This window comes from Fundulus heteroclitus, chromosome 12, assembly GCF_011125445.2.
Source record: "Fundulus heteroclitus isolate FHET01 chromosome 12, MU-UCD_Fhet_4.1, whole genome shotgun sequence".
Classification (NCBI taxonomy): domain Eukaryota; kingdom Metazoa; phylum Chordata; class Actinopteri; order Cyprinodontiformes; family Fundulidae; genus Fundulus; species Fundulus heteroclitus.
This window is the reverse complement of record NC_046372.1, coordinates 16,670,187-16,696,322: the sequence shown is the minus strand read 5'-3', so window position 1 is coordinate 16,696,322 and position 26,136 is coordinate 16,670,187. Positions and strand designations below refer to the sequence as shown.

The following is a 26,136-nucleotide window of genomic DNA, read 5'->3' as shown; positions in this document are numbered from 1 at the left end:
AGCGCCACCGCTCGGTTTGGCGGCGAAGGTTGCAAAGATGCCTTGGAGACGATAGCTTGCTAGCATAGCTCGAACTACATTTTGACACCAATTAATGGTGTTTTTTTTTTAAATAACATTTGGCTTGAATGCGGCTCGCCACTTAAACGTAAGTTGCAGATCCCGAATGTCTTAAGGCTGGATTAAAAGTGCCATTTTGCTGTATTACAGCGAGTGTAGGGATGCAAACTTCCCCGATTTGAGAAAGAGAAAGCAGCTGTAGCTAAGTTAGCTTATTCGCTTGTGGCTGGAGAGCTTGGTTTGCTAATGTTATTATTGGCGCAGTCGCTGTCTCCTGCGCTCGTTGGCAAAAGTAAATTGCTTAATTGTCAGATTGTGCATTTTATTTTAGTTGTTAATAACGTTTGACTTCATCAAATACCTCCACGAGAAAAGTCACTCGCCTCTAAGTTTTGTCTAAATAACTGGGTCGATTACTTGGACGAAAACGCAAAAGTAATATGCGATTCCGATAGCGTTAATTATTGAATCTCCCAGGCTTTATGGCAAGGCAGGGTGGGACAAAGTTAGAGATGAAACCCGATGGCTTTCACCACCGAGTGCGTATTTAAAATACCAACACAGCAGCTCGGTGTCTGCGTGTGGATCTGCGCCGCAGGTCTTCAGGAAACGTCAAAAAGGAGGCGCACTCACTGAAGGAGAAAGTTTGACGTTTGGGTAAATGGGATCACAGGAGTTGATGTGTCCTGCTGGCGATAGCAAACACTAAGGGCGTATTCCAGTAAAGATCCGAGTTGCATTTAAGTTTGATGACTCTGCTGTGGGTGGAAGTTAAGGCAAATTGGACATTGGCAGGCAGACCGAATGATTTAACTGGTCCAAATCTGTTATAACATTTTCATCTGGGTAGTTTGATCGGATGAAACGTTCTAACTGCAGGGGCGGTTCTAGACAGGGGCCAACAGGGGCCAGTGCCCCTGTAGAAATGGTCCTAGCCCCTGTTAGGGCCCCTGTACTAAAGACATAACATTAAATACACTTCTTACGATTATATGCACTGGCGAAGAAACCAAAACTGATTGGTCACTTTGACCAACTTTATTTTTTACCTATAAAGTTTTAGGATTTCAAAATTAAGGTGTTTCACATTTAGCTTCAGCCATATCGAGCTGGAATCACAGTTTTCATCAGCTAGATCAGGGGTCTGAAACCTGCAGTTCCAGAGCCACAAGTGGCTCACTTAATATTAATAAAACAATTAAATATTGCCCTGTTTTATTATTTCATTATTTTGTTCTGTGCCCCTCTGAAAAAACACTGGCTCCACCTTGGCCCCACTGGTAATTTTGGTCTAGAACCGCCACTGCTGCTGATTAATATTTTTTTCTCTCTTTATTCTTCCCATTTAAGTTGATCGGAAAGATGGCAATTGGATGTTGCCGCATGCTAATATTAAAGTTTGTCATAACTGTGTGCTCTTGACTTTCCAAATATTTTGTCAGACTTTTTTTTTTTCCTGAAATCCATGTAGTGTTCTGAGATAACGCTCCAATGATTTGCTTCAACCATACGTAACACGATAAAATGTCATTGAAGGAGGATTTTGATTCAAACATGTTAAACCGTACTAAAATCCCTCTCCTGAGAGGGAAATTATATTTTGATCATGTAAGGATTTCCAGCAAATTAGCAAAACAAATATAAAAACAAAAGTTTGATTTGCGTCAAAGGTAAACTCTGGCTTGTAACTTGAAAATGATAATCTGTAAAGATGCTCTTTTCCAAGTATAGTGTATGCCTGTGTAACTTTATTGTTTTTTTTTTTTTTTGGGAGCCGTGCTATAATCATATAAGATAGAAAATGACAGGAACCTCGTTTTCATTCCCTAAATGTCTTTTGCTCAGATCCCCCTGTTCAGCTGGCATGGCAGTGAAAAAGGAAATGGTCCATGAAGCTTGTTGGCTACAAAGAGAGTGGCTTCTCCCCTGGAGACATCATCAGGGCCTGGAGCACAGATAACACCTCCAAACCGGCCAGCGTTTTATTATCTCGGTGGACGCGGCGCTCCTTGAGCTGTCCTACCAACCAAGTTGCTGCATTGGAGATGCTGTTAGGTGAGTAGGACTTTCTCAGGGCTAAAGCCAGGGTGTGCTCGCTTTTTTGGCAAAAGATCACACTGGGCGTCTCGGCTCCTCCACTTTACAGTTTCCTGACAAAGTACAAACAGTGATAAATGCCAGCCCCCTATTCTTGTTATATGCGTGTGTGTTTCGCAAGGGGATGGGGGCGCAAGGGGTGATGGCAGACTTTTCCAGAGAGACACTGGTCGGAGACAGACGCATCCGAAAGGTAAACAGGATCTCCTCCTGAAGGTCGAGGGAGGTGCTTCTCAAGGCTCCCGCAGACAATACTCTGGGTATTATTAACGGAAATGGCTAAGAATAGAGAGGAGGGGAGCAAGGTAGCTCCTCTGGCGCTTGTGTTGTTTGGGTTAGACAGGCCAAAACGGAATATCTTCTTCAGAAGAGGGGCCTTCTTTAGCTTGCGTGTTGGGTGTGGCGCAGTCACACAAGGCAAGAAGTTGATCTGAGGGGCTAGATCAGGCTTTCCTGGTCAGCAGCGACGAAGGAGAGTAGCTGCGGAGGGTTGTGGACCTGTTCTAAATGGCTTTATTGGGCACTGCAGTTTGGATTTGTAAGTAATTCTATTTTTCATGTCCATCTAGGACATTTCTACATTTCATCTGTGTTCTGTCTGCATTTTACTCCTTTTGACTGGGGCATATTTAGTGCCTGCGCTTGCCATATGGATTAAATTTGCATGCAGCAAGGATTTATTCCTGCTTAGCGGTGGATTAGAACCTTTATGGTGGCTCGTGTTAGTTCATTTCACGTGTGCAGCAGCAGCAGCGATGAGGTAACGTTTACATAAGTCTTAAAGATGAATGACAGATGATTGGATAAAATCATTTGGAAAAAAAATTGTAAGGTTTCTTCAGGATAATCCAGAAAAATCTTTACAAAGTGAATTATTCCATTTATTAATTTTGTTGTTTTGCTATGTATCTATTTGGGCCTTCCCATTTTAATAGCTTGTTCATATTGCGTCGGTATTTGTATTAATCTGTTTTTCTAATTTCTAGTTATGGTTATGGCAGATATTAGCAGAACATTTTAGCTGATTATTAACTGCCATGCAAATAATTGCTCTTGCAGCATTTATTCCTTTTATTTTCCTTTTTGTACTGCATTAGCATCATGGTACTTTAAATGCTCTCCTAAACATTTTTTTTCGGAATAAATGCTTGAATTGTCATACAAATTACCTTGCACCTTAACGTTTTCTGTATCCAAGTGATTTGCAAAGTAAGTTTTTTGGACTTCACATTCTCTTTTGTCCGGCAGCCTGTAATGCGCCAGCAGCAGGGCTGTTTGCCTAGTTGCTCTGTCTGGGTTTGCATTAGAATAATTCATATGAACAGAAACTTGTTAACTTTAGATGAGTCAGAAGGTGTCTGTTCAAAGTAAAGTAGCGCTGCACAGTATATCCTAAACGTATTACCATCTAAATACCAGAGGGCACAATATTAGTCGTTGCAGGGAACTGAATGCAAAGCAATATCTGTTGGTCGTGTGTGCTTTATAATGGAATTGGCATTGACATTGGCTGCTATATGGCAAGTGTTAGGAATTTTCACTTTGCATGCAGGTTGAATTAAGTCTGACTGCATTAAACAGTCAAACCTGACAAGATGAAAGTGCCTCAAATGTTTAAAGTCACAGAGAAGGTGACCTCAAAGGTGACCAGAGAAGGTAGGAAGCATCAAAGGACAACACGAGAAAGAGAAGAGAGAAAGAAAATCTGGAGTTATTACAACGGATGCTGCTACTAAAATATTTAGCATCAAGTAAAAAAACAATTTATATCATATTAATCAAAAATACATAATGAAACAAAATAGTGTTTCCCTTATCTGTATTATTGCTATAAAGAAACCTCTTCCCTTGGATGTAGATCAAACAGAGCTGGTTACAGGACGAACTCCCGAGCTCCAGCGCCACAGTCGCAGGTGCTACGGTATAGTGCAAAAATCTCTGGGGAAAAAAAAATTTAAGTTCCAAAATTGGATCCAAAACGGAAATAAACTGACACAATTTCAAAATAGGTGAATAATGAATAAACAGAATAAGAAACAAACTAATTGCAACTGCTAAAATATCCAATACATTTAATTTTATTATGGCAAAAATCTGCTCAATAAGTTCCAGGCGCTTTGGTAATACATCGCTTAAGTTTCCGGCTGTGACACAGATCTGTTGTGTGTTGCCGAACGGTGCAGAAATCATTGAGGAGCAAATTATGCACATCATGTTCTGTGATCCATGCCTGTGTGTCATTATTCAGACTGTGCTCACAAATCAACCAACTTTATTTAATTTATTTTATCTTTTAAACTCCTGCTGTTGTTGCCATGGGTGCGGGTCAGTTGGTACCATCACCATTTTATACCTTAGGAGCTTTGGTTGCTTCATGCGCGGCTGATTTTAAAGGTTTGACATAGTGCTGTCAACCGTGGGATGTTCTCCACCGACCATGTGTCTGTTTGTGCCCACCGGGCAACGTTTTGCTGCTCTTCCATTCCTTTTTTTTTTTGCCATCCTTATGTGCTCTAAATAAGAGCTTATAGCCCCCAAAGGTTCAGCATTACAAATAGAAGCATGGATCAGCTGGGAGACAGCAGTGAATAAGAGCAAGCTTAGAAAGCCCAATAAACATAATATATATGTGAAATATTGATTTGACTATGATGTTGGTTTTTGTGATCTTTTAGAGTTAATCAGAATCAGTTTTAATTGCCAATTTGCTTCATACAACAAGGAAGTGCCTTTGCTTCCACTTTGCTTTCAATGACGGCATTTAGATGAAATGTACAAAAAAGGGTACTAGAAGTATTTTTCTTGTGAAAATGAATATATACGTTTTTCCAAAAGAGGACTGGATTGGTACAAAAAAGCATGGCACTAACCTAAGTCCTCGGATTGTTAACTGTTCATCAGAGTACTCACTGCCATCTCCACTGTCTTGAGCGTGTTAAACTCAAGGTGGTTCTGACTGCACCAGTGGACCACCCTGTCCACCTCCTGTCTGTGTGCCGACTCCTCGTCGGCCTGGATCCGTCCAGTGACTGCGTTGTCGACTGCAAACTTCAGGAGATTTACAGACTGCTACGCCCTAGTGTGGTTATTTGTGTGCAGAGAGATTAGTGGGACGAGAACACACCCATGAGGGTCACCGGTGCCGATGGTTCTTGTGCTCCTAAGTCTCACCTCTCAGGAAGATGGTGACCCGCTGACGGGTGGAGGCTGGTACTGGGAGCTGGGAGAGCTCCTGGTGGAGGATGTCTTGGTTAATGGTGTTGAAGGCCGAGCTGAAGTTCCACCAACAGGATCCTGACGTACGTCTCTAGGTGGTCGAAGTGGTGCAGCATGAAGTGTAGAACTAGGTTGTAGGCATCATCTGCTGACCTTCTCACCGGGTAAGCAAACTGTGGAAGGTCCAGCATGGCGCCCTGGGATTTCCTTCACATTAGGGCTGGATATCATCTAGGATGAGCTGATTCGATACGATTCACGATACATAGCGTACGATACAATTCTTGATACATAGCTCACGATACAATACAATTCTCAATATAGCTCAGCTTGATTTGATTTGACTCCAATATTGATATTTATCACTTTCAAATTAATGCTCAGTTATTTAATAAAAAAAAAACAGCCAAATATTATATTTGTTCAGTTTATTGAGCACTTTATATATTAACAGAAAAATAAAGTGCATTTGGTTCAAATCATTGAACGCATCACAGAAACTAAAAATGTGCCCAAACGTCTGATTTTAGGGACGAAGGCGCTTCTAAAATCCTGTCTGCCATTCTGCAAATTCGTCTCACTTGCACTTCCTCGCTGTGAACAATAATGGCGAGCTGTAATAACGCCCCCTAGGGCTTGGGAGGTATATCGATATTGAAAGCCAGAATATTGATATTAAATTGTTTTTAAAAACATCAATATTAATCTTTGTATCGATTTTAATGCAGGGCCCTACTTAACATGCTTCAAAATCAGTTGCTCATGACCTCAGACATCAGGGAGACAGACCTGTACTCATTTAAGCCCATGATGGTGCGTTTCTTTGGGACCAGGATGATGGTGGTGCATTTCATCCAGGGAGAACCTCACACAGTTCACAGTCGACAGAATGTATTAGATCTTCTCGCCGTAGCTTCTTTTCAGGTCCTTTAAACCATGTAATGATGTATACCATTAATCGCACACCCTTAACCAATACGTGGCGGAAGTTTCCACTATTTCCTTCACTGCTTCTGATTTTACATCAGATATGCATCCTAGCATAAAGATATATTGATTAGATTTTACCGCAGGTGCACCACTTTCTCATCCATATGAAAGGATATTAGCAGCCGGTCTGCTAAAACATTCATCTGCATTCAGGGACCTCGCAATGGAGATGTTCACATACAGATCAGTCTGTTACGTGAGGGTGTACTTGTAGCTGTAGATAATCAGTCCTGTCGTCCAAGGCATGGACATCCGGAAAAAAAGGACAGGGATTGTAGTTGTTTCTTTCAAATCGGCCCTAAGCAATGCTCAGATAAGTACTCTGCTGCCCAGCCTGCATCTCCAACCCAACCGCTTTCCTCACATCCTCACTGAGCAGGCGGCCATGTGTCAAACCTCTCTTACACAGTCAATTTTTATCTATATCTTTATCAAGAACCAGTAAAAAAAAAACAAAAAAAAAAACTACACTGTTGCACACGGAGCCAAAAATACTGAAAAATTAGCTGCAGCTGCTAGCATGCACAGTGCTACTCTGCAATTGTGATTCAACATCACAATAATACAGATGTCCAGTAGCATGATTTCCTTATTACGCATCCCTAAGTTAAAATTATTTCCACCGGTTTTCCACTCAAGTGTAATAAAAACTGCACCTGGTAAAGGAGAGGCCACAATATCTCATAATGGGAGGACGACTCTGGCCTCTCCATGTGGACAAATGTGATGAATAATCATGATGAGCGAATGGACCAAACAATCATAATGAGCAGAGTGATGGATCTGCCTAATATCTAGGCTCAACATCAGGCCTGAACACTTACACTAATGTAGCGACAGGCAAGCCTTATTGTTCAGGTTTAATGTTAAAATGTTTCTTACTCATTTGTTTTGTTGCAGAAGAAGAAAATAACGGGCACTGAAGAGGGTTTTTAGTTAAGGCTCACATTGCTTGAGACATTTTGCTACGCCTACTAAATCTTTAAGATGAATAAGGGGTAAAGATTTATAGTAGGCATGAAGGGTTCCAGCTTTTTTTTCATTTTGTCAAAACGAGAGGTAACATCAGGTCGCTTTGCTTTTTTCAATGCGTGATAAAACTTTCCTTAGAAAGTTTTATCACGCATTGAAAAACATCATATCTCTGATGTTTATCCCCTGTTTTCTTTAGTAAAATCATGTATATCTTAACTAGTTAGCATAAAGTAATACAAATCTGCTTATATATTACTTAACTTCAGTTTTGATTGATTCCTAATGAAATGTTCTGGTGTTTTTGGTAACAAGCCCAAGTAATACAGCCCGGAAACAGTGCCAGGAGCTGTCACCAATTGTCATTATACATGTCAGCATTATAAAATAAATGAAAATGTGATTAAAGAATAAAAAAATACATGGTCCCCTTGCCTAATAATTAACTTCAAAGCCTCCATTTATATTAAAAATGCCAATCATTTTGCCCGTTATCTGTCTGAATTCTTTTTTTAATGTAGCCAACTCATTATTTTTTTTTTTTATCAAAACGTTTTAGGATCCAAACCAGATTTACATTTATATTTTATAAATGACTGACTTGTAATTTGTTTTTACCTTTTTAAATGCTCTCATGACTTCTCTGTGTTGCAAGATAAGTCCCACCCTATTAAATAGTGTTTGAATCAATGTAGGTATTAATTGAAACAACAAACTATATATATATATATATATATATATATATATATATATATAATCTGCAGGTAGGTAATGTCACTGTAAAAAGAAAGTACACCTGCTTTAAAATCCACGGTTGTTCATAGCCAGCCATGGTGTTTGACTTTTATATTGTTTCTAATGATATCTTCCAGTTTGCCTTTTTTTTGTTGTTGTTGTTAAACGATGCCACAGTGCAGGCTGAGGTGTGTGGTTTTGTTAAAGGTTGATTTGTATTGTTTCAGACATGGTAAAGACTAGATGTAGAGAATCCTTAGTTAGGAACAATGACTAACTCTCATACCGGTGACTTTATTACCGCAGTGTTCATAAACCCACTACATGCATTTTCAGTCAGACAAAGAAAAAATAAGGGCTGTACGGTTTTGGCAAGAATCATAATTGCGACATAAAAAGAGCAATTTGACTGTTTTTATTAATCAGAATATTATTATTCAACAGAATAGCTTTGTGAGTTGTACATCAATCCTTGTTGAAGATAAAGTGTAACCAACAAAAAAGTAAATGTATTAAACAGTTTGACCAGCACTTAATGCCAAGAACAGTGACATTATTAGTGATTATTAGAACTAAGGCAGATAAGCATTTAATAACCACTTTCTTTGGTTGGTTGGTTGGTTGGTTGGTTGGTTGGTTGGTTGGTTGGTTGATTGATTGATTGATTGATTGATTGATTGATTAGAGCTGTGGTGAGATTCCTGAAAGTTTCTGGTAAAAACAGTATGATTCTATAAACTCCAAAACAAATAATACAATTAGATTATCTCACTGTTGCAACATGTATTATCCATTATTTGGTACATGGCCAAAAATTGTAGACCTCTGAGATTTATATACATCAAATATGAAAACCCAACAACTTAATGTCTTTAATGTAATTTAACCAAATCAACCAGCCTACCATAGCTTTCTAGACAAGCCTTGGCTAAGCTAGGAGCAGAAGGCTAAGATGCTAGGTTAGACATGACAAGCAATGGACATTTTCACCATAATACAAAAAAAAATCAGTTTTGAATGCTAAATCATGACTAAATATGTTCTTAGTCTTTGAAAGCCACACGTTGTTCACCTTATAGCTAGGTTCTGGGGAGTTTTCATCAAAACATGATCATTGAACCACACACTTACTGCTAAATTGCTTGTTTTTGCCTCCTTAAATGCCTCTCTTCCAGGTGTTTCAGGTGTTTCAAGTCCACATAGACCTAAATGGTTTAACGTTTGACAAAAGCCATAGTTGTTTAATAGGTAATGGCAGATCATTTTATATTTATAAGGGAAACTCTGAAATCAAAAGAGGAGGTACTTTTCTTTAAAATATGAGTGAATGACGGTTTTCGACATTGTTGTGCTATCATGTTGTTAGTTTTTTTTTTTTTTTATTGTTTAACAGTACTAAAAGAAAAGTATTACATGGTTTCTTACAAATCATTTTTGTTTTGGTGATCTGTTCTTCTGTCCCTCCGCAGATGAGCCATGATCCCCATCACTGAGCTGCGGTACTTTGTGGACACACAGCCCGCGTACCGCATCCTGAAACCATGGTGGGACGTGTTCACCGACTACATCTCCATCGTCATGCTCATGATTTCAGTGTTCGGTGGCACGCTCCAGATCACCCAGGACAAGATGATCTGCCTTCCCTGCAAATGGATCGTCAACGAGACCTGCAAGAGGAACTTCAGCTCCAACCTGTCCACCTTCTTACTGGAGCCGAAAGGCATCCGCTATGATCTGGACCGCCACCAGTACAATTACGTCGACGCCGTGTGCTACGAAAATAGGTTGCACTGGTTCGCCAAGTACTTCCCCTACCTAGTATTACTCCACACGCTTATTTTTCTAGCTTGCAGCAACTTTTGGTTTAAATTTCCCCGGACCAGCTCCAAACTGGAACACTTTGTGTCCATCTTGCTCAAGTGCTTCGACTCCCCATGGACAACCAGGGCCCTGTCGGAGACGGTGGTCGAAGAAAGCGACCCCAAGCCCATGAAGATGAACGGATCGTTTGACCACAAGGAGTCGGTGATAAGCGAGGACGTCGAAGCGAGCGTGCCGATGATCCAGAGAACAAAGACGCGCTTTGAGCAAGGCATCGTCGACAGAACGGAAACGGGGGTGCTGGACAAGAAAGAAGGAGAGCAGGCGAAGGCCCTGTTCGAAAAGGTGAAGAAGTTCCGCATCCACGTGGAAGAAGGCGACGTGGTATACAGACTGTACATCCGTCAGACGATCATCAAAGTGATCAAGTTTATCTTAATAATCTGCTACACGGGGTATTACGTGCATGACATCAAATTCAGTGTGGACTGCTCGGTGAATATAGAGAGCCTGACTGGCTACAAGGTGTACCACTGCGCTCATCCGCTGGCCACGCTTTTTAAAATCTTGGCGTGTTTCTACATTTGCCTGGTGGTGGTGTACGGCCTGATCTGCATGTACACGCTCTGCTGGATGCTGCGGCGCTCCCTGAAGAAGTACTCCTTCGAGTCGATCCGGGAGGAGAGCAGCTACAGCGACATACCCGACGTGAAGAACGACTTCGCCTTCATGCTGCACATGATCGACCAGTACGACCCCCTGTACTCCAAGCGCTTCGCCGTTTTTCTCTCGGAGGTCAGCGAGAACAAGCTGCGGCAGCTCAACCTCAACAACGAGTGGACGCTGGACAAGCTCCGGCAGCGGATAACCAAGAACTCCCAGGAGAAGCTGGAGCTGCACCTGTTCATGCTGAGCGGCATTCCGGACACCGTGTTCGACCTGATGGAGCTGGAGGTCCTCAAGCTGGAGCTCATCCCCGACGTGACCATCCCGCCGATCATCGCCCAGCTGGTCAACCTCCGGGAGATGTGGCTCTATCACACGCCGGCGAAGATCGAAGCGCCCGCCTTGGCTTTCCTGCGCGAGAACCTGAAGTCGCTGCACATAAAGTTCACCGACATCAAAGAAATCCCTCTGTGGATTTACAGTTTGAAGAACCTCAGCGAGCTTCACCTCACGGGCAATCTGAGCGCCGAGAACAACCGCTACATCGTCATCGACGGGCTCCGCGAGCTCCGGCGGCTCAAGGTGCTCCGTCTGAAGAGCAACCTCACCAAGCTACCTCAAGTCGTGACCGACGTGGGCTTGCACCTGCAGAAGCTCTCCATCAACAACGAAGGCACCAAGCTGATGGTGCTGAACAGCCTGAAGAAGATGGTGAACCTCACGGAGCTGGAGCTCATCCGCTGCGATCTGGAGCGCATACCCCACTCCATCTTCAGCCTGCACAACCTGCAGGAGATCGACCTGAAGGACAACAACCTGAAGACCATCGAGGAGATCATCAGCTTCCAGCACCTTCACCGGCTGGTGTGCTTAAAGCTCTGGTACAACCAGATCGCCTACATTCCCATTCAGATCGGCACGCTGACCAACCTGGAGAAGCTGCACCTGAACAGGAACAAGATTGAGAAGATCCCCAGCCAGCTGTTCTACTGCCGCAAGCTGCGGGTCTTGGACCTGAGCCACAACAACTTGACACACATCCCCACGGACATCGGTTACCTCCAGAATCTGCAGTACATGGCAGTGACGGCCAACAGGGTGAGTATTTGGAGAGCTTTCTTTCTTCTTCTCACTGCCTCGTAAATGTGCGCCCGCCCATTGAACATTTCTGCGTTCTCTTGCAAAAGAACAAATGAATTTGATTTGGGATTTTATGTGAAAGACTAACATGAAGTGGTGCATAGTTGTAACTAGTGTTGCGCCGATGCCATTTTTTGGCCCCGATACCTGGCTGTGCAGTATTAGCCGATACCGATTCCATACCGATACCATCTGTTTGATATTGATGTGTGTGTATATATGAAGAACATGCATACTACTTGGATGTAAAATAATTGGCAACATGGCTTTGTCAAACTGCTACATTTGTAAAGCAGGAAAAAGACAAATACAAAGTGAATCTAGTAGAACTAGTGAGTGTCGGGAGAGAGAAGGCTGCGTTCAAGTGACATAAAAACATCAAAATGGTATCGGTGCCCTATTTGTTGGTACTCGCCGATACCGATACCACCATTTTAGTGCAGTATCGGCGCCCTGGCCGATACTGGTATCGGTATCGGTGCAACACTAGTTGTAACCTGACCCTAGCCAAATGAATTTCGCTCCGCCTAGCTCCACTCATCCATCTGGAACAGATCCATAGGAATGGCGTTTCAGAAGGCTGGGCCTTATCAAAAATCCTTGCATATGATTGGATAAGCCACTTGTCTGTCATCTTTATCGACGTGCTATTTCAACCACTCACACCGAAGCTAACCCGTGAAGCTGATGAGACCGACGCAGGAAAAAACAAAACTTGCCAAATCCGGTCGGGAGAAGGGCGAAAACATCGTTTCCACCAACAAAAGCCTTCAGAGCCGTTCTCTGATGTTCTTTTAATGAAACAATATTAGGTAGATTGGACAACACGGAAGAAATAGCAGCATCAATGTTAACGCTTGCTTCCTCGATGCGAGCCGCCATTGTTGTCTGAATCAAAACAGTCTCACGTCACGGTCGCTTCTCCACTACGTCACATCTATGAAACTCCAGCCCTGCGTCCTGATTGGCTGGACAATAAAATCGGTTGAAGAAATCACTCTCTATGGGAGATGTCCCAGATGCATGTGAGTGAAGCTAGGCGGAGCTAAGCGGAACGAAATTAATCTAGCTCGTCAGGTTAGCATAGTTGTGAAGTGAAGATCTAAAAAGTTGTTTGTTCATATGTTCAAAAATAATCATAAAACCCCTTTAAAGAAAAAGTCCGGTGCAACCACTTTTCCTCTGAAGTCAGCGAATTAAAACCCATCTCAGTATAAACACAGCTGTTCTGTGGAGACCCGGTGGACCTGTTCAGAGAGTATTACTGAATATTGCGGCACGAGGAAGAAAAATGAACATACCAAGACGGGTTGAGGAATAAAGTATGGAGAAGTGTAAAGTAAGGGTTAGGTTATGAAACAATATCCCCAGCTCTGAACCTGCGCCAGAGCTCTGTTCAATCAGTCATCTGAAAATGGGGGAAAGAATATGGCACGACCACAAAGCTATCAAGACACGGCCGTACATCTAAACTGACAAGCTGGGCAGGGAGAGCAGCAAGCAAAAAGCGGCCAAGAGGCCGACGGTAACCCTGTGGGTGCTGCTCAGATCCACCGCCTGCATAACAGTCCTTTGAGAACGAGTCAAAAGGAGAACCCCGTTTTTGAGAAAAAGCCATAAGAGTTCCCGTTTGCAGTTTTATAGGACGAAGCAAACATGCAGAATGTGGATGTTTTACAGCTGAAATGCAAAAGACCTCACGTGGCAAAAAACTAACGATGCAGAGCGTCCTGGACACACTGTCCTCACTGTAACGCACGGCGGAAGCAGCATCATGCTGTGGGGGATACCTCTCCTCAGCAGGAACGGGGAAATCTTGGAAGAGAACATTTTGAATAACGATCCTGAACACAAATGGTCCAGACCGAAATCCAACTTCGAATCGGGGATAAAACTAACAGGTTAATGTTAACAGACTGTCTTTGTTCAGTCTGGCTGAGCTTGCGCTGTTTTGCCTAAATTTAGAGGTAAAAAAAACGTTTGGCTCTAGATGTGCAAAGCTGGTTGAGACTAGGGCTGGGCGAGGTATCGAGATTTCTTTAAAAGAGATATAAGATGATAGTATATCGTTTATATCAAGATGCTCTATGTTGCCTTATAATTATACTTTTTTTTTTTTGCACTCTTCATATTTATCTACAGCTGTTTGTTGAAAATTGTGCCTGTGAGACATTTGGGATAAAGCTTTGATTGAGGGATGCCTTTTTATAATTACTTTATGAAAAAGAAAAACATATCGAGATAAATATTGTATTTAATGAGACATGCCATGAAATGTGATAGTTAATGGGGGGTGCCAAATTCACATGCACCCCAAACTTGTTAGATTTGTGTATATTTACAGGTATTTTATTACGAAAAATAATTTTATTGAAACGTTTTACTATTTCCTTTGGTTATGCACTACTATGTTTGTCTGTTAGAGGGAATGCTAGTAAAATACACTGAAGTTTATGGTTAGAACATGACAAAAATGTGAACAGTATATATATATATATATATATATATATATATATATATATATATATATATATATATATATATATATATATATATATATATATATATATATATATATAGAGAGAGAGAGAGAGAGAGAGAGAGAGAGTTATATTCTTGTTTATTATATCTGTTAGGCTTTAGTGCCTGCAATTAATTATTTTCGCTTCTGTTTTGTCCCCAATGCAACTCTTCACACTCTATAACATAAAGATCGAGACTCTGCCTAACGAGCTGTTCCAGTGCAAAAAGCTTCGCACTTTGAACCTGGGGAACAACTGCCTCCAGTCTCTGCCGTCACGGTTCGGGGAGCTGACCGCACTGACTCAGCTCGAGCTCAGAGGAAACCGTCTGGAGTGTTTGCCCGTGGAGCTGGGGGAGTGCAGACAGCTGAAGAGGAGCGGCCTTGTGGTGGAAGAGGACCTCTTCAACACCCTGCCCACCGAGGCTAAGGAACAGTTGTGGAAAGCAGACAAAGAGCAAGCATGAAGACGTTATTGAGGAAGCCGAACAATGCCGCGCGCTTTCGGTCAGGATACAGAACTGAAAGCCCATGGTGTCCCAGAGGCACGGAAAAACAGGATGCGCTCCTGCTTCAGTCGACTTCCACTAAAGTTAGGTATTAATAACCAGTGCCAGCTAAGCAGTGTAAAGGCTGATTCTTTTTTTTTTATATATATGTTTCTCTTAAAAAAGAATAACTTCTAAGGCCAGTGCCATTATGATCGGGATACTTTGTTTACAACATAATGCTGTGGTATTTATGGTTTAGAGGAAAAAAAATATAAAAGAAAACTACCGGCCAACTGAACATACGTGGACTCTTGATTCCAAAATAGTCCCAGATTTATACTTCATTAAATTAAAATGTTTACTCTTGGGGGTTTTATATGAACAACCAGATTTATATTGCCAACAATACAAAGTGATCACCTTTCTGTAAGGCATAGCGGCTTATCTGTTGTCCAGCACTCATAGGCACCTAATTATAACGTAGATCAGAGGGTTTCTGCTCTACAGTGTGGACCAGGGTTCTCAGATACCTTCTGCCGGACCGGGTCGATTGGTAAAATATGAAGAGAATGACATCAGAGGGAACTACTGATTGTCTGTGCAAGTGATGTGGAGATACGGGTTGTCTTTGGGCGGGTGTGTGGTGGCATTACCGCAGCAAAAATTACAATCTGTGATCAGACTTAGAGGGCAGGTTGGCAGAGAAGATGGATTGGTGACCTCATTCTGAAGATAGATGTGTTCTCATCCTCGAGAAAAAGTGCTTTTTTCCAATAAATGCTACTTAGTGGATGAGCATCAGTGAAGGTTTTGATAATATAACCAACACTCAGGGCTAGGATTTTTTTTTTTTTATTGTTGGAACTGATCATAATCCGTTTATAGCCAGTTCTGCATTTGAATTTATGATCTTAATCATTTTTAAGGAATTGGGGGGAAAAAATATTCTAAAAAAAAAAACCGGATGTGGATGTGTCATATCTGAATCATAGCAGCGTATTTACAGACACAGGACTTATCTGTTGAAGTTGGGTTCAGTGGAGATAATATTTACATTCAGTATCTTACTGCAGATGACATTGAACAACCAGATTTTGATGAAGAAGTTTGAACTATACAATCTGTTGCTCAGAAAAGCACTATATAAGTTCAGTCCGTTTATGATTCACGATCAAGCTAACATCCATCAGGGCAGGGTCAAGAAGCTATTTAAATCTTTGTTAGCAGTCTATAATATTTTTTTAATAAATAACACTTTTGTGAAAGACTGCCATGAACATAAAAAGCTATTGTTACTGACACTGATGGCCAGTTTGCTTCATGGCCCGTCGCCAGTTGCATTTTCGTTTGTGTCCCAGGTGGAGAGTTGAGTGGAACACGATTTCTGTGTAAATAGTGTTTTAATTTAATAGTGTAGCAGTTTGATTTGTAAAATAGTTTAAACATTAGAGGTCTATAAGCTGACATATCCGCTTTCACCTTTGACTTTCCTTTGACTAGCCTTTAGCTAGACTGCAGTCCAAACTTGTGTGTTTGTCATTGAGGAGGTTATCTACTGCAGGTAAGATGCTGGCGTCTTATAATCTAACCAGAGAACTAAATTTAGTTTATGAAATCACTAAGTTGGTTTATTTTCGCAGATCAAAAGGCAAGCAACCATTGATCCGTGTTGGAAAACTGAGCGGTTACAGTTAAATGCATCATGTTGTCAGTCAAATATGTTAAAAATTCCTAAAATTATGTTCATGTCCTTTCTGATGTGTATTTCCCTTGTTAATGTGTTCTCCTCTGTCAATCCTGATGAGCTGTGTTATGCACTATGTAAATGCAGTTTAGTGGAGATTGGAACTTCCCTTTCTAAGTTAAATGGGTAAAGAGAAAATTGAGTTATTAGACTCTCTAAAATGAACTAATAAGGCAACGTTTGCATTTTTAATTTTGAAAATTTCTTAGTAGTTGAAAAGTGTTAAATTAGATCAAATTACATTATCTCACAAAACTTGTTACATTCCCTTTAATGAAAAGAGGATCATATTCCAAGCAGCTTATAAAGAAATGATCTTTAAGATTAGCTGCCTTAACAATCAGGGTTTATTTGGTGTTATACAGTATTTTTCAAAGGCTCACTAGTAGGCATAACATTTAAAAAAAATTTAAATACATACACTTTAGTTTCCACACCTTGATCTTGACTGACCTTGACTTTTTCATATTTCCAAGTATCCGAACTGTTAAATAGGTAGGACACGTTTTTCAGCCCGCTGACTGACAATGTGCAGCAACAAATGTCGAGAGGGGCAACGCTGCTGTGTGGTTGCAAAATAACTGGGGTCGCTTTTGTATAATCTCCGGCATCCCATTAAAAGGACTTTAAACTGTAGTGTTGCAAAGCAAGTTCAACATAATTCAAGTAACTCAGTCAAGTACCTAGAAAAATATGTTGCTGCAGAAATGTAGCGTTTAAAGCCCTAGTTATTGCAGCCTACACTATCCATATGCAATGCTCTGAAAGGCATGGGAGACCCTGACATAGATCTGAGTGACTATTTACAACAATGCCACAATCACAGCAAAGTTAACATGCTAACCTCATGATCCCAAATACCTTTATACATGTGTTACACCTACAGATCAGGTCTCTCAGAGAAAAGGGCATTTATTATTATGGCTTGTGTGGTGCCTGTCTCCAACAGTTATTTGGAAAGAGGCGGGGTACACGTTTCTGATCATGACGCACTCCTGAATCTGCTCTTCCAATCAGAGAAGGTGGAGCACCAACAAGTGGCACTAATCACAGTAGCAACACTACAGGAAGGCAGTCTTAGTGGTTATGGAATTGCCGCTCTTTAAAACCTTTCTATACCTTGAGATTAAACAGGCCCATGTCTAAGTGATGCACAGAGAACTTTCTAGATTTTTGCCATCCATTAATCCAGGTAATATTTTGCCCTTATGTTTACCTCATGACCTGTAAAACAGTTCAACAAGTTACCACATCCAGTACCAGTAATTCTTTTATGCAGCTAAAGTAGACGTCTGATGTTTTAAAGGCAGGTTTCAGATATTTGTTTTAGTCTTGACTGTGGATCCTTGCCTTGCTACACTGTCATAACATTATTATTACATAAGCTAATGAGTAAAGGTCTAGAAATACGGAGATTTTTTTTACCCCGTAGGATGCACAAAATGCATGTGGACATTTATTGTTTATTGTTCACTTCATATATATAGCATGTATGTGTGTGTTGTTTGCTGTTTTAAATGTTAAAGCTGAAATGGAAGTGATTTTACTTTTTGTGTGGTTTATGTAAGGTCACTTTTCTGGATTTTCTAATATTACAAATATGTTGTTGCTATTTGGGATTTCGTGAAGTGATCCAATGTATAATGAAGATTGTTTTGTTTGTTTTTTCTGCCCAGAAGAAAATATGCTATTTTACTAAGGAGGAAATGTGCAAAAAACGAAGAATTAGCCATTTTCACTATTTTAACTCAACAGAAAAGTATAAGAAATACATTTAGCTGTTTGCATCTGATTTAGTGGCAAGTTTAATTATGATAAATAGTGCAATATTGTTTTCATTTAAACTAAATGTGGGTTTGTTTGACTGTTTCTTTTTTTAATCTGCATTTTTTTTAAGTATTACTGATTTTTTTTTTTACTACAGGGATTATAAGAATTACAGGTGAAGAAAGTCAAGTTGTTGTTTTTTTTTTTTTTCTGAAGAACACTTTTGCACTCTAGCACCTTTTCCCACAATGTTACATTTTGCTAGTGGAATAATGGCACAAACCTAAAGTATACTGTGTGTGTGTGTGTGTGTGTGTGTGTGTGTGTGTGTGTGTGTGTGTGTGTGTGTGTTTTACACCTGGATGACTGTACACCATAAAATTAAAGTGTAAATTGTGACAGAACCTGTTGGCCATAGGCCGCTTAATAAGACAATCAAATTTTATCACCAGATGTAACAACAGAAAAATATGCAAAGCGCTATAGTTAGTTAAAAGTGTCCCATACTTTGCTTGGTTGAATATAAGCCTCGTTTGTCTCATTTTCTTTGTTAAAGTGTATGCTCTTTTTTCTTAGCCTTTTATATTCTGAAAGTATTATATTAATAGTTTCTCAGGAATTCATCTAGTATTCATCTATGTTCTATTGGTTGCCTATTGTTTCTTTTTGGTAAAATACTTTATGTTTAGATTTAAACACTAGGAACATTTTATGTGCGATTTAATGTATTTTTAAAAAGACATTTGTGTTTCTGAAAATAAAATACTTGGCTTAATGATTAGCTCAGTTTTTACTATTAACCATGTATTAATTGAGCTGCTTTATAAAGGTGTTGGAAGTTACAAATGACAAGTCTGTGTGTGTTTGAATGATGGGACTTTTGTCATTCTCATTGATGTTGAGTGGTTGGTTGTTTTTTTTTTTAAATCTTCAGATTTGGGTACAAAAATCGTCTCCAGTTTTTCTCTTTTACAATCATAACATGTTCATTTAGTTTTGTCGAGTGACTTTTTTTTTTCTTTTTTTTTTTGCCAAAAGTGAAAAAAGAAGAAAAAAATCCTGAATATTTTTTCTAGTGCTGTCACAATTCATGCTATAGAGGTTTTGCTATTTTGTTTAGTCATGCTTCTCATCTCCTTGTGCACCACCCAAGACAACAAAATAAACTAGGTTAAATAAATTTGTCTGATTTTCCTTTGTTTTCTGGCACAATTTACCTTCCATTAATGTGGATACCTCAGGTAAAAATGTATAAAAAGACCCAATAAAATGATTTATTGAAATTTCATAATCTCCCTAATATTTATTTTAACATGGGCATGTTTAGACAAATTTGTATTTTCTTGTAGCAATTTCCTGAAATAAAGGTATACTGAACAATCTTATTCGGCTTCAAGTTCTGGAGGTATCACTATTGGTTATCCCACATGATTAATGATTAATGGCTTGTACTTGTATAGCGATCAGATGCCAATCATTGTGACATGCTCACATAATGCCAGTGTGCCTGCTCTTTCACTGCTAGTTTCCTTTTGCTGGCTGTAGCTCCTCTATTGTTTATGTAACCAGTGAGCTTTGGTTTCAACCGTCCATTGTAGCTCCACTGCTCTCACCATATACTTTGAAAAAGGCTGAGTCACAAGAAGCAGGCTGTCTCACAAGTTTATGAGAAGAAGAGGAAGGCCTCAGAAGAAATAAATAAAACCAGAGTGGATTTGGGATTTTTTTTTTTTCACGCAATCCCCCTGAGGAGCGGAGGAGCAGGTAAGACGGTCTTGGATAAGAGCGCAGTTAATGAAAAAGGAACTTGGCCGTTTCTCACATTTCCGGAAAAACCGTCCACTCCACCTTTAGGATAAACACACATTTGACTTAGAAAAACTTTATTGTCATTTTGTATGTACAGAGTGCATACATAACAAAATTTCGTTGCATACAGTTTACGACAATGTAATGAGATTGCAATTGAAATAGAAGTGCAGCAGTGATAAGAATGTAACAGTGCAGGGGAAAAGCATTTTTTTTTTTTACAAAGAAAAAAAAAGTGTGCAGAAGATTGTTCCACCATCTTCTGTGCAAAAATAACGATGCAAGAAGGCATTAGTTTGAAAAGTTCAATGTTGGCAATGCAAAATAGTAATGGAGCAAAAATGCAGAAAACGTTCAGTTGTGTACTTTTAAATTTAAATGGATTATAAAAGTTCAGCGACGTAATAATGATGCAAAATGGCCATAAAGTTCAGTTCTGTGCATGTGTGATGCAGAGTCCAGTTTAGAGTACAACAGTCTGATGGCAACGGGGAAAAAGCTGTTGCAGAACCTGGTGGACCTGCAGCAGATGCTGCGAAGCCTCTTCCCAGAAGGCAGCAGGGAGAATGGGGTCGCTGATGTCTCTTCCATTCCCATTTTGATAGCAGTCTTAAATCAGAGGCAACCAGACTTTGGCTCAGATTTAAACAGTGTAAACAGTTTACACAGTGTACACAGTGCCCAATGTAAACAGTAAAGTACAGATTAATAAAAAAAAAAAAAACATCTTAGTATTTATTTTTTTTTAAAAAAGCAGTTCAACATCGTTTCATAATAATGAATTTTTTTGTTTATTTTGGATGGATAAATGTAAATTTTTTGGGGAAAAATTGATTTTTTACTGACATTTTCGCTGAGACTTTTCTACTAAAATAAATGAGGTTTTGAGACATTTATGTTAAACAACTGAGGCTAGAATTTCTGTATTATCCAATTCTAGAATAACCTGCATAATCCAATATACCTTACACCAGGGGTGTCCAAATTTAACGTCATTTAGACTACAATTATTAAGGGATGTTAAAATCATGTTAGATACAAAACTTTAAAATGGATTTACACATTTGCCCTATCAAAAAATGGTCATGCAGTTTGCAAATTATTTTGGGCTCAATAAATGTTCATTTATTTATTATTATTTATCTATTCTCAGCAGTAAGAACATGAAAGGATTTGGGTCATGGTTTCTTCAAAATGCCTTCTTTATTTATTCAATTTTAGTAATAAACAAAGTCTGCATTTGAGTACAAATCACCAGATAGACGTGGTTGTATTCACCAAATAAACACAATGTTTATTTGGTGCCTGTAATAATTTCCCCCTTATTAAAATTATCCATCTGTATCAACAACTATATATTCTATAGGATTTATGCGTTCAGCTCTGTTAATTTTCACACGCCACAAAGGAAATTTCATAGCAGCAAATCAGGTCCACACAGTATTTCTTAATGTTTTCCCAGTTAGCTGCAAACGGGCTTGCAAACCCCAGTGGTTCATCACGGAACAATTGAGCGGAAGACTGTTTTCCGGTCGGACGGATTTACTGTGTGCACAGCATCACAGATGCAACATTTGAAATGGTAAGTTTTTTTTTGTTTTGTAACTTGTTTCAAAAGTTTTGGCTGCCTTCAACTTGTTAAACATTTCCCTAATCTGTTAACGGACGCCGTATTTTACGGACACTGATGACGCAATAGCCACGTCAGCCCCGCAGGTGTAGCTGCGTTATGTGAGCTGATCGCGAACAGCGAGCCTCATTGATTCAGTCTTTTAAACGTTGTGCTTCGTTTTCGTGTTCATTTTTCAGGCAGTTACCCTCCACTCAGACCTGGGGGACATTAAGATCGAGTTGTTCTGTGAGCGGGCTCCCAAATCGTGTGAGGTGAGTTTTAAAGCTGGTTTAAAAACCTCATCAGGACCTCATCAACATCCATTAACAGGTTTTATTTACCTGATTGGTCTGCGAAGTCTGAGCTCAGACATGTGAAACGGGCTGGGACAATAGATGTCAAAATGAAACAAAATTGAGCTCTGTGATCATTTATTCTATAGCCACCATTAAAACGTTTTTATTTTATTTTGCTTTAAAGTTGCGCTTACTGTAGTCTCTTATTCTTATTTTCTGTTTTTCTATGTTTACCTTTGTGTCAGTCTGCATGCTTCCTTTTTCACTTTTCTGCTGGTAAACAAGAGTTTCCCCACCGAAGGGACTATAGTTCTGTTCTTTTAGGTACAGAACCGACCAATCAACAGCTCTGTTGAAGTTTTGTCTTAAAGGCTTTTGTTGCTGGAGCATAATCTCACACTGAAAAATGTAAATGTATAGTTTTTTAAGTAATTTTTTTTAACATTTATTTAGTTGTGGAAAAAAATAATGTAAGGAAAGATAGGACTCCTGCACACTATTCACAATTTGCCGTATTCCAGGTTGTGTAAAAAATAAAACTTCATTATGAAAAAACATTTGTTGCTGCTGCCAGGAGAAAAATAAAATGATTATTTAAAAATGCAGCAGATTTTGCTCTGATTTAGATGTAGAGTATATGCTTCATCTTTGATTTCCCACAACACCATGAATTTAACATTTTATCCATCAGTATTTTAGTTTATGTATGATGATTGCACATTGAGTCATAGCTATTTTGCAACATTTTTGGACATTTGAAAACCTTAAATTGCCATTTAAAGTGTCCCTAGTCAAAATGCTCAAAAGAAAAAAAAATCACAAGCGTAATAAATTTAATTATGTTTTACAGACTGCGATTTAAAGTAGCTGCATTTAATTTAGGATACAGCAGTTCTCGTTTGTCAAGCCTAAGAGTTGATGATTTGAAATTAAATGAAGCGGATGTGTTTTATTTCAGATACCTAATAAGTTATTCTCGTTAGAAAACGGCAGCTCAGAGTGACAGCCATTAGAAAAGAAAACCTTTTATTTTCTCATTTTTGCTCAACCTTAACCTTAACTGGAACAGTATGCTTCGATCAGATTAACTGATTGAGTTTTCCAAAAGCAATAATCTAGCTGGGTTTAGCATGAAGTATGGGATGAAGAACTTCCTCATGCTCCCTGTTGAGCAAGGTGGAGGGCTGTGATGCTGCGGGCGTTTTTGTCTTCCAAATGCCCTGGGACACATGTTTGAGTGTACGGCATCATAAACGTTGGATGTTTTAAATGGGATTGAAATGGGTCATCAGTGGGGCCTTTCAGCAAAATAATGGCACAAAATGTTGGCTAAATGAACACAGAAGCTGTCCGTCAGAAAATGAACAATCTTCTGTGGCTGTCTCAGTCCATAGACGTAAACCTTAATTAAAACCTGAGCTGAAGAAAAGAAAGGAATCAGGGTTTTTTAGTGAGATTGTGAAATATTAAAAAAGTTGACCAAGTGCTGTTTTATTAGCAGAAGGGGGTTCTAGAAAGTACTAACAGCATGGAAACAAATAATTAAAAGTTATTTCTTATTTCTTAGTTGTGCCCTATTGAATAAATGTAGTCAAACTAAAGGTTGGGTTCTCTTTTTTTATATTTTTTTTTTTTTTTGTGATACAGTTACATTATTTTTAAGTCCTTGTACACATGTTAGTAAAAATTATAAAATAACATTTTTGTCTGAGCAAGTTTTTTAATTTGAAAGAAAAATGAACATCCTTTCAAATGACACCAAGATCACGCATGCTGGTAAAATAAATGAACAAAACAGTTTTGCCATTTTTAAGATCCTAAATTTTTGGATCGTTCATGTGCCTCAGCTTACATTCAAACATGAAAAGCTTCAACCAAAAATGAAAATGCATCCAACGTTTCTTCAAATGTCACCGTTGAATTTTAAACAGGAATTATTTTACCCTTCTGAAAAACTTGACGCAGCTTTGTTCAATTCAATTCAATTCAATTTTATTTATATAGCGCCAAATCATGAAACATGTCATCTCAAGGCACTTTACAAAATCAAGTTCAATCATATTATACAGATTGGGTCAGATTATACAGATTGGTCAAAAATGTGCTATATAAGGAAACCAGTTGATTGCTTCAAAGTCCCGACAAGCAGCATTCACTCCTGGGGAAGCGTAGAGCCACAGGGAGAGTCGTCTGCATTGTACATGGCTTTGCTGCAATCCCTCATACTGAGCAAGCATGAAGCGACAGTGGGAAGAAAAACTTCCCATTAACGGGAAGGAAAACCTCCGGCAGAACCGGGCTCAGTATGAACGGTCATCTGCCTCGACCGACTGGGGTTTGACACTTTGTTAGACACAAAGTTTGACGTTATTCTCTTTGGCTACGAGAACAAAAAAATAAACACCTGACAACTAATGATATTTAATTTAATATATTTTCAACAACAGGGATGCTTGAATTTGCAGCCTGTTGCAGCAAAGAAAGTTGTTTTTGAGTGGATAGCACAGCCAGCTTTGTGATCAGCAGCAGAACACTCAGTCCCAGAAAACTGGATGTCGTACTGAAAACACTGGGGTTTCACTTGCTTTCCAGAACTTCCTGGCTTTGTGTGCAAGCGGGTTCTACAATGGTTGCGCCTTTCATCGAAATATAAAAGGCTTTATGGTGCAAACTGGAGACCCAACAGGTATGAGTTTTTTTTTTTTTTCCTCCACTCCCGCACCACACATCTCAACAGCATGCTCACTATCTCAAGATTTGATAAGATTTCTGGACTGATTTATCTAAAAAAAAAAAAAATTCAAAAATAAATCATGCAGGTACAGGTAAAGGAGGAACGAGCATATGGGGTCGCAAATTTGAAGATGAGTTCAGTGAGCACCTAAAGGTACGTAAAAGTGTTGTTTGAGATCAGCTTGAACATAAGTAATTGTTTGGAAGTTCAGGAGGAACCCTTGACTTCTCTTTTTTTTTTTTTTTAGCACAATGTCAGAGGAGTGGTGTCAATGGCAAACAATGGGCCCAACACCAACGGTTCCCAGTTTTTCTTCACCTATGCCAAACAACCTCACCTGGACATGAAGTACACCGTGTTTGGAAAGTATGAAACTTATACTTAACAATAAACTGCTGCAATAAATCTATTTCTTTATTTCAAACACAAAGGAACCACCTTAAATATATCTCCATATGTTAAATTCCCTTTTCTCTTTTTTTCCCCCCTCTCTCCTGTTGACATGTAGGATTATCGATGGCTTGGAAACGCTGGACGAGCTGGAAAAGCTGCCAGTGAATGAGAAGACTTTCCGTCCGCTCACTGAGACCCGGATAAAGGACGTGACCATTCATGCTAACCCATTCGCCGGCTAGACGACTTTTGTCTCAGATATTCCGAGCCTGTTTTTGTTGCTTCAGTGAGGCAGAAGATACAGTGCCTCGCCAGAGTTAAGATGGATTGCTTGTCAAGGGGAGACGAGCAACCGTAGTGGGAAAAAAAAAAAAGATCAAATGTGCAACAACTATGATGCTCCAAAGTACTTAGTACTGTTTGTACAAAAAAAGGAAACATCGAGCTTAATGTGTGTGTTCATTTTAAGATTTGTGGGGTTGAAAAAGGTTAAGCAGCTTAATGAAAAAAGTCATAGCTTGTGCTTTAACCGTTTTTTATAAGCACCATTCTTCAAACCCAACTAGACGTCACAAAAACTTGTCAAAGGTGTCTTTTTTTTTATCTGTTCCTCTGAAATTGTTCGCAACCAGGCCTAACCTTGCTTCATTCCCCTGGTTCTGGTCATATTTTCTTTGCCAATATTTTGTACTAAATAAAAATCTCAATATATTTGTGTTATTTGATTTCCGATTCAGTTAAGAAAACTTGCTTTAAGATCAGGTGTGGGACGTTGAACCAAACCACAAGAGCATCTCGATTAGTTTTAATATTGAAAATTGAATTTGTTTTTCTAATTCAATTCATAGAGTCAAACTCCTATCGATTCAATGCACATGGTTGGATGTATTTCATGCATTTATTTTTCTGCCTTTTTTATGATTATGGCACCACAAGGTAATGATTATACAAAAGTGATATTCTATATTTAACAAAAACAAGATTTCAATTCAGAAATGATGACATACTGGAAAGTAAATCAATATGCTGTGCTGTATATGCATCCAATACTCGGTCAGAGCTCCACTGCATG

General features: G+C 39.4%; 2 protein-coding genes across 4 annotated transcripts; both read left to right on the top strand.

Moving 5' to 3' along the window:
• The first annotated feature begins 8 nt into the window (after positions 1-8).
• Positions 9-18,430, top strand: lrrc8ab (leucine rich repeat containing 8 VRAC subunit Ab). 3 transcript variants are annotated; one of them, XM_012854414.3, is made up of 4 exons: positions 9-148; positions 1,906-2,115; positions 9,540-11,655; positions 14,410-18,430. In XM_012854414.3, the coding sequence occupies exons 3-4, from the start codon at positions 9,547-9,549 to the stop codon at positions 14,683-14,685; spliced, it is 2,385 nt and encodes a 794-aa protein (XP_012709868.1). In that variant the 5' UTR covers positions 9-148; positions 1,906-2,115; positions 9,540-9,546; the 3' UTR covers positions 14,686-18,430. The 3 variants fall into 3 exon arrangements, with proteins under 3 accessions (XP_012709868.1, XP_035999986.1, XP_035999987.1); XM_036144093.1 differs by lacking the exon at positions 1,906-2,115; XM_036144094.1 differs by lacking the exons at positions 9-148; positions 1,906-2,115 and adding an exon at positions 2,498-2,695.
• Positions 18,431-21,510: 3,080 nt separating this feature from the next.
• On the top strand, positions 21,511-25,775 carry ppil3 (peptidylprolyl isomerase (cyclophilin)-like 3). The gene is made up of 6 exons (XM_012854420.3): positions 21,511-21,611; positions 21,839-21,913; positions 24,530-24,623; positions 24,757-24,824; positions 24,919-25,037; positions 25,180-25,775. The coding sequence occupies exons 1-6, from the start codon at positions 21,609-21,611 to the stop codon at positions 25,304-25,306; spliced, it is 486 nt and encodes a 161-aa protein (XP_012709874.1). The 5' UTR covers positions 21,511-21,608; the 3' UTR covers positions 25,307-25,775.
• Positions 25,776-26,136: the final 361 nt, after the last annotated feature.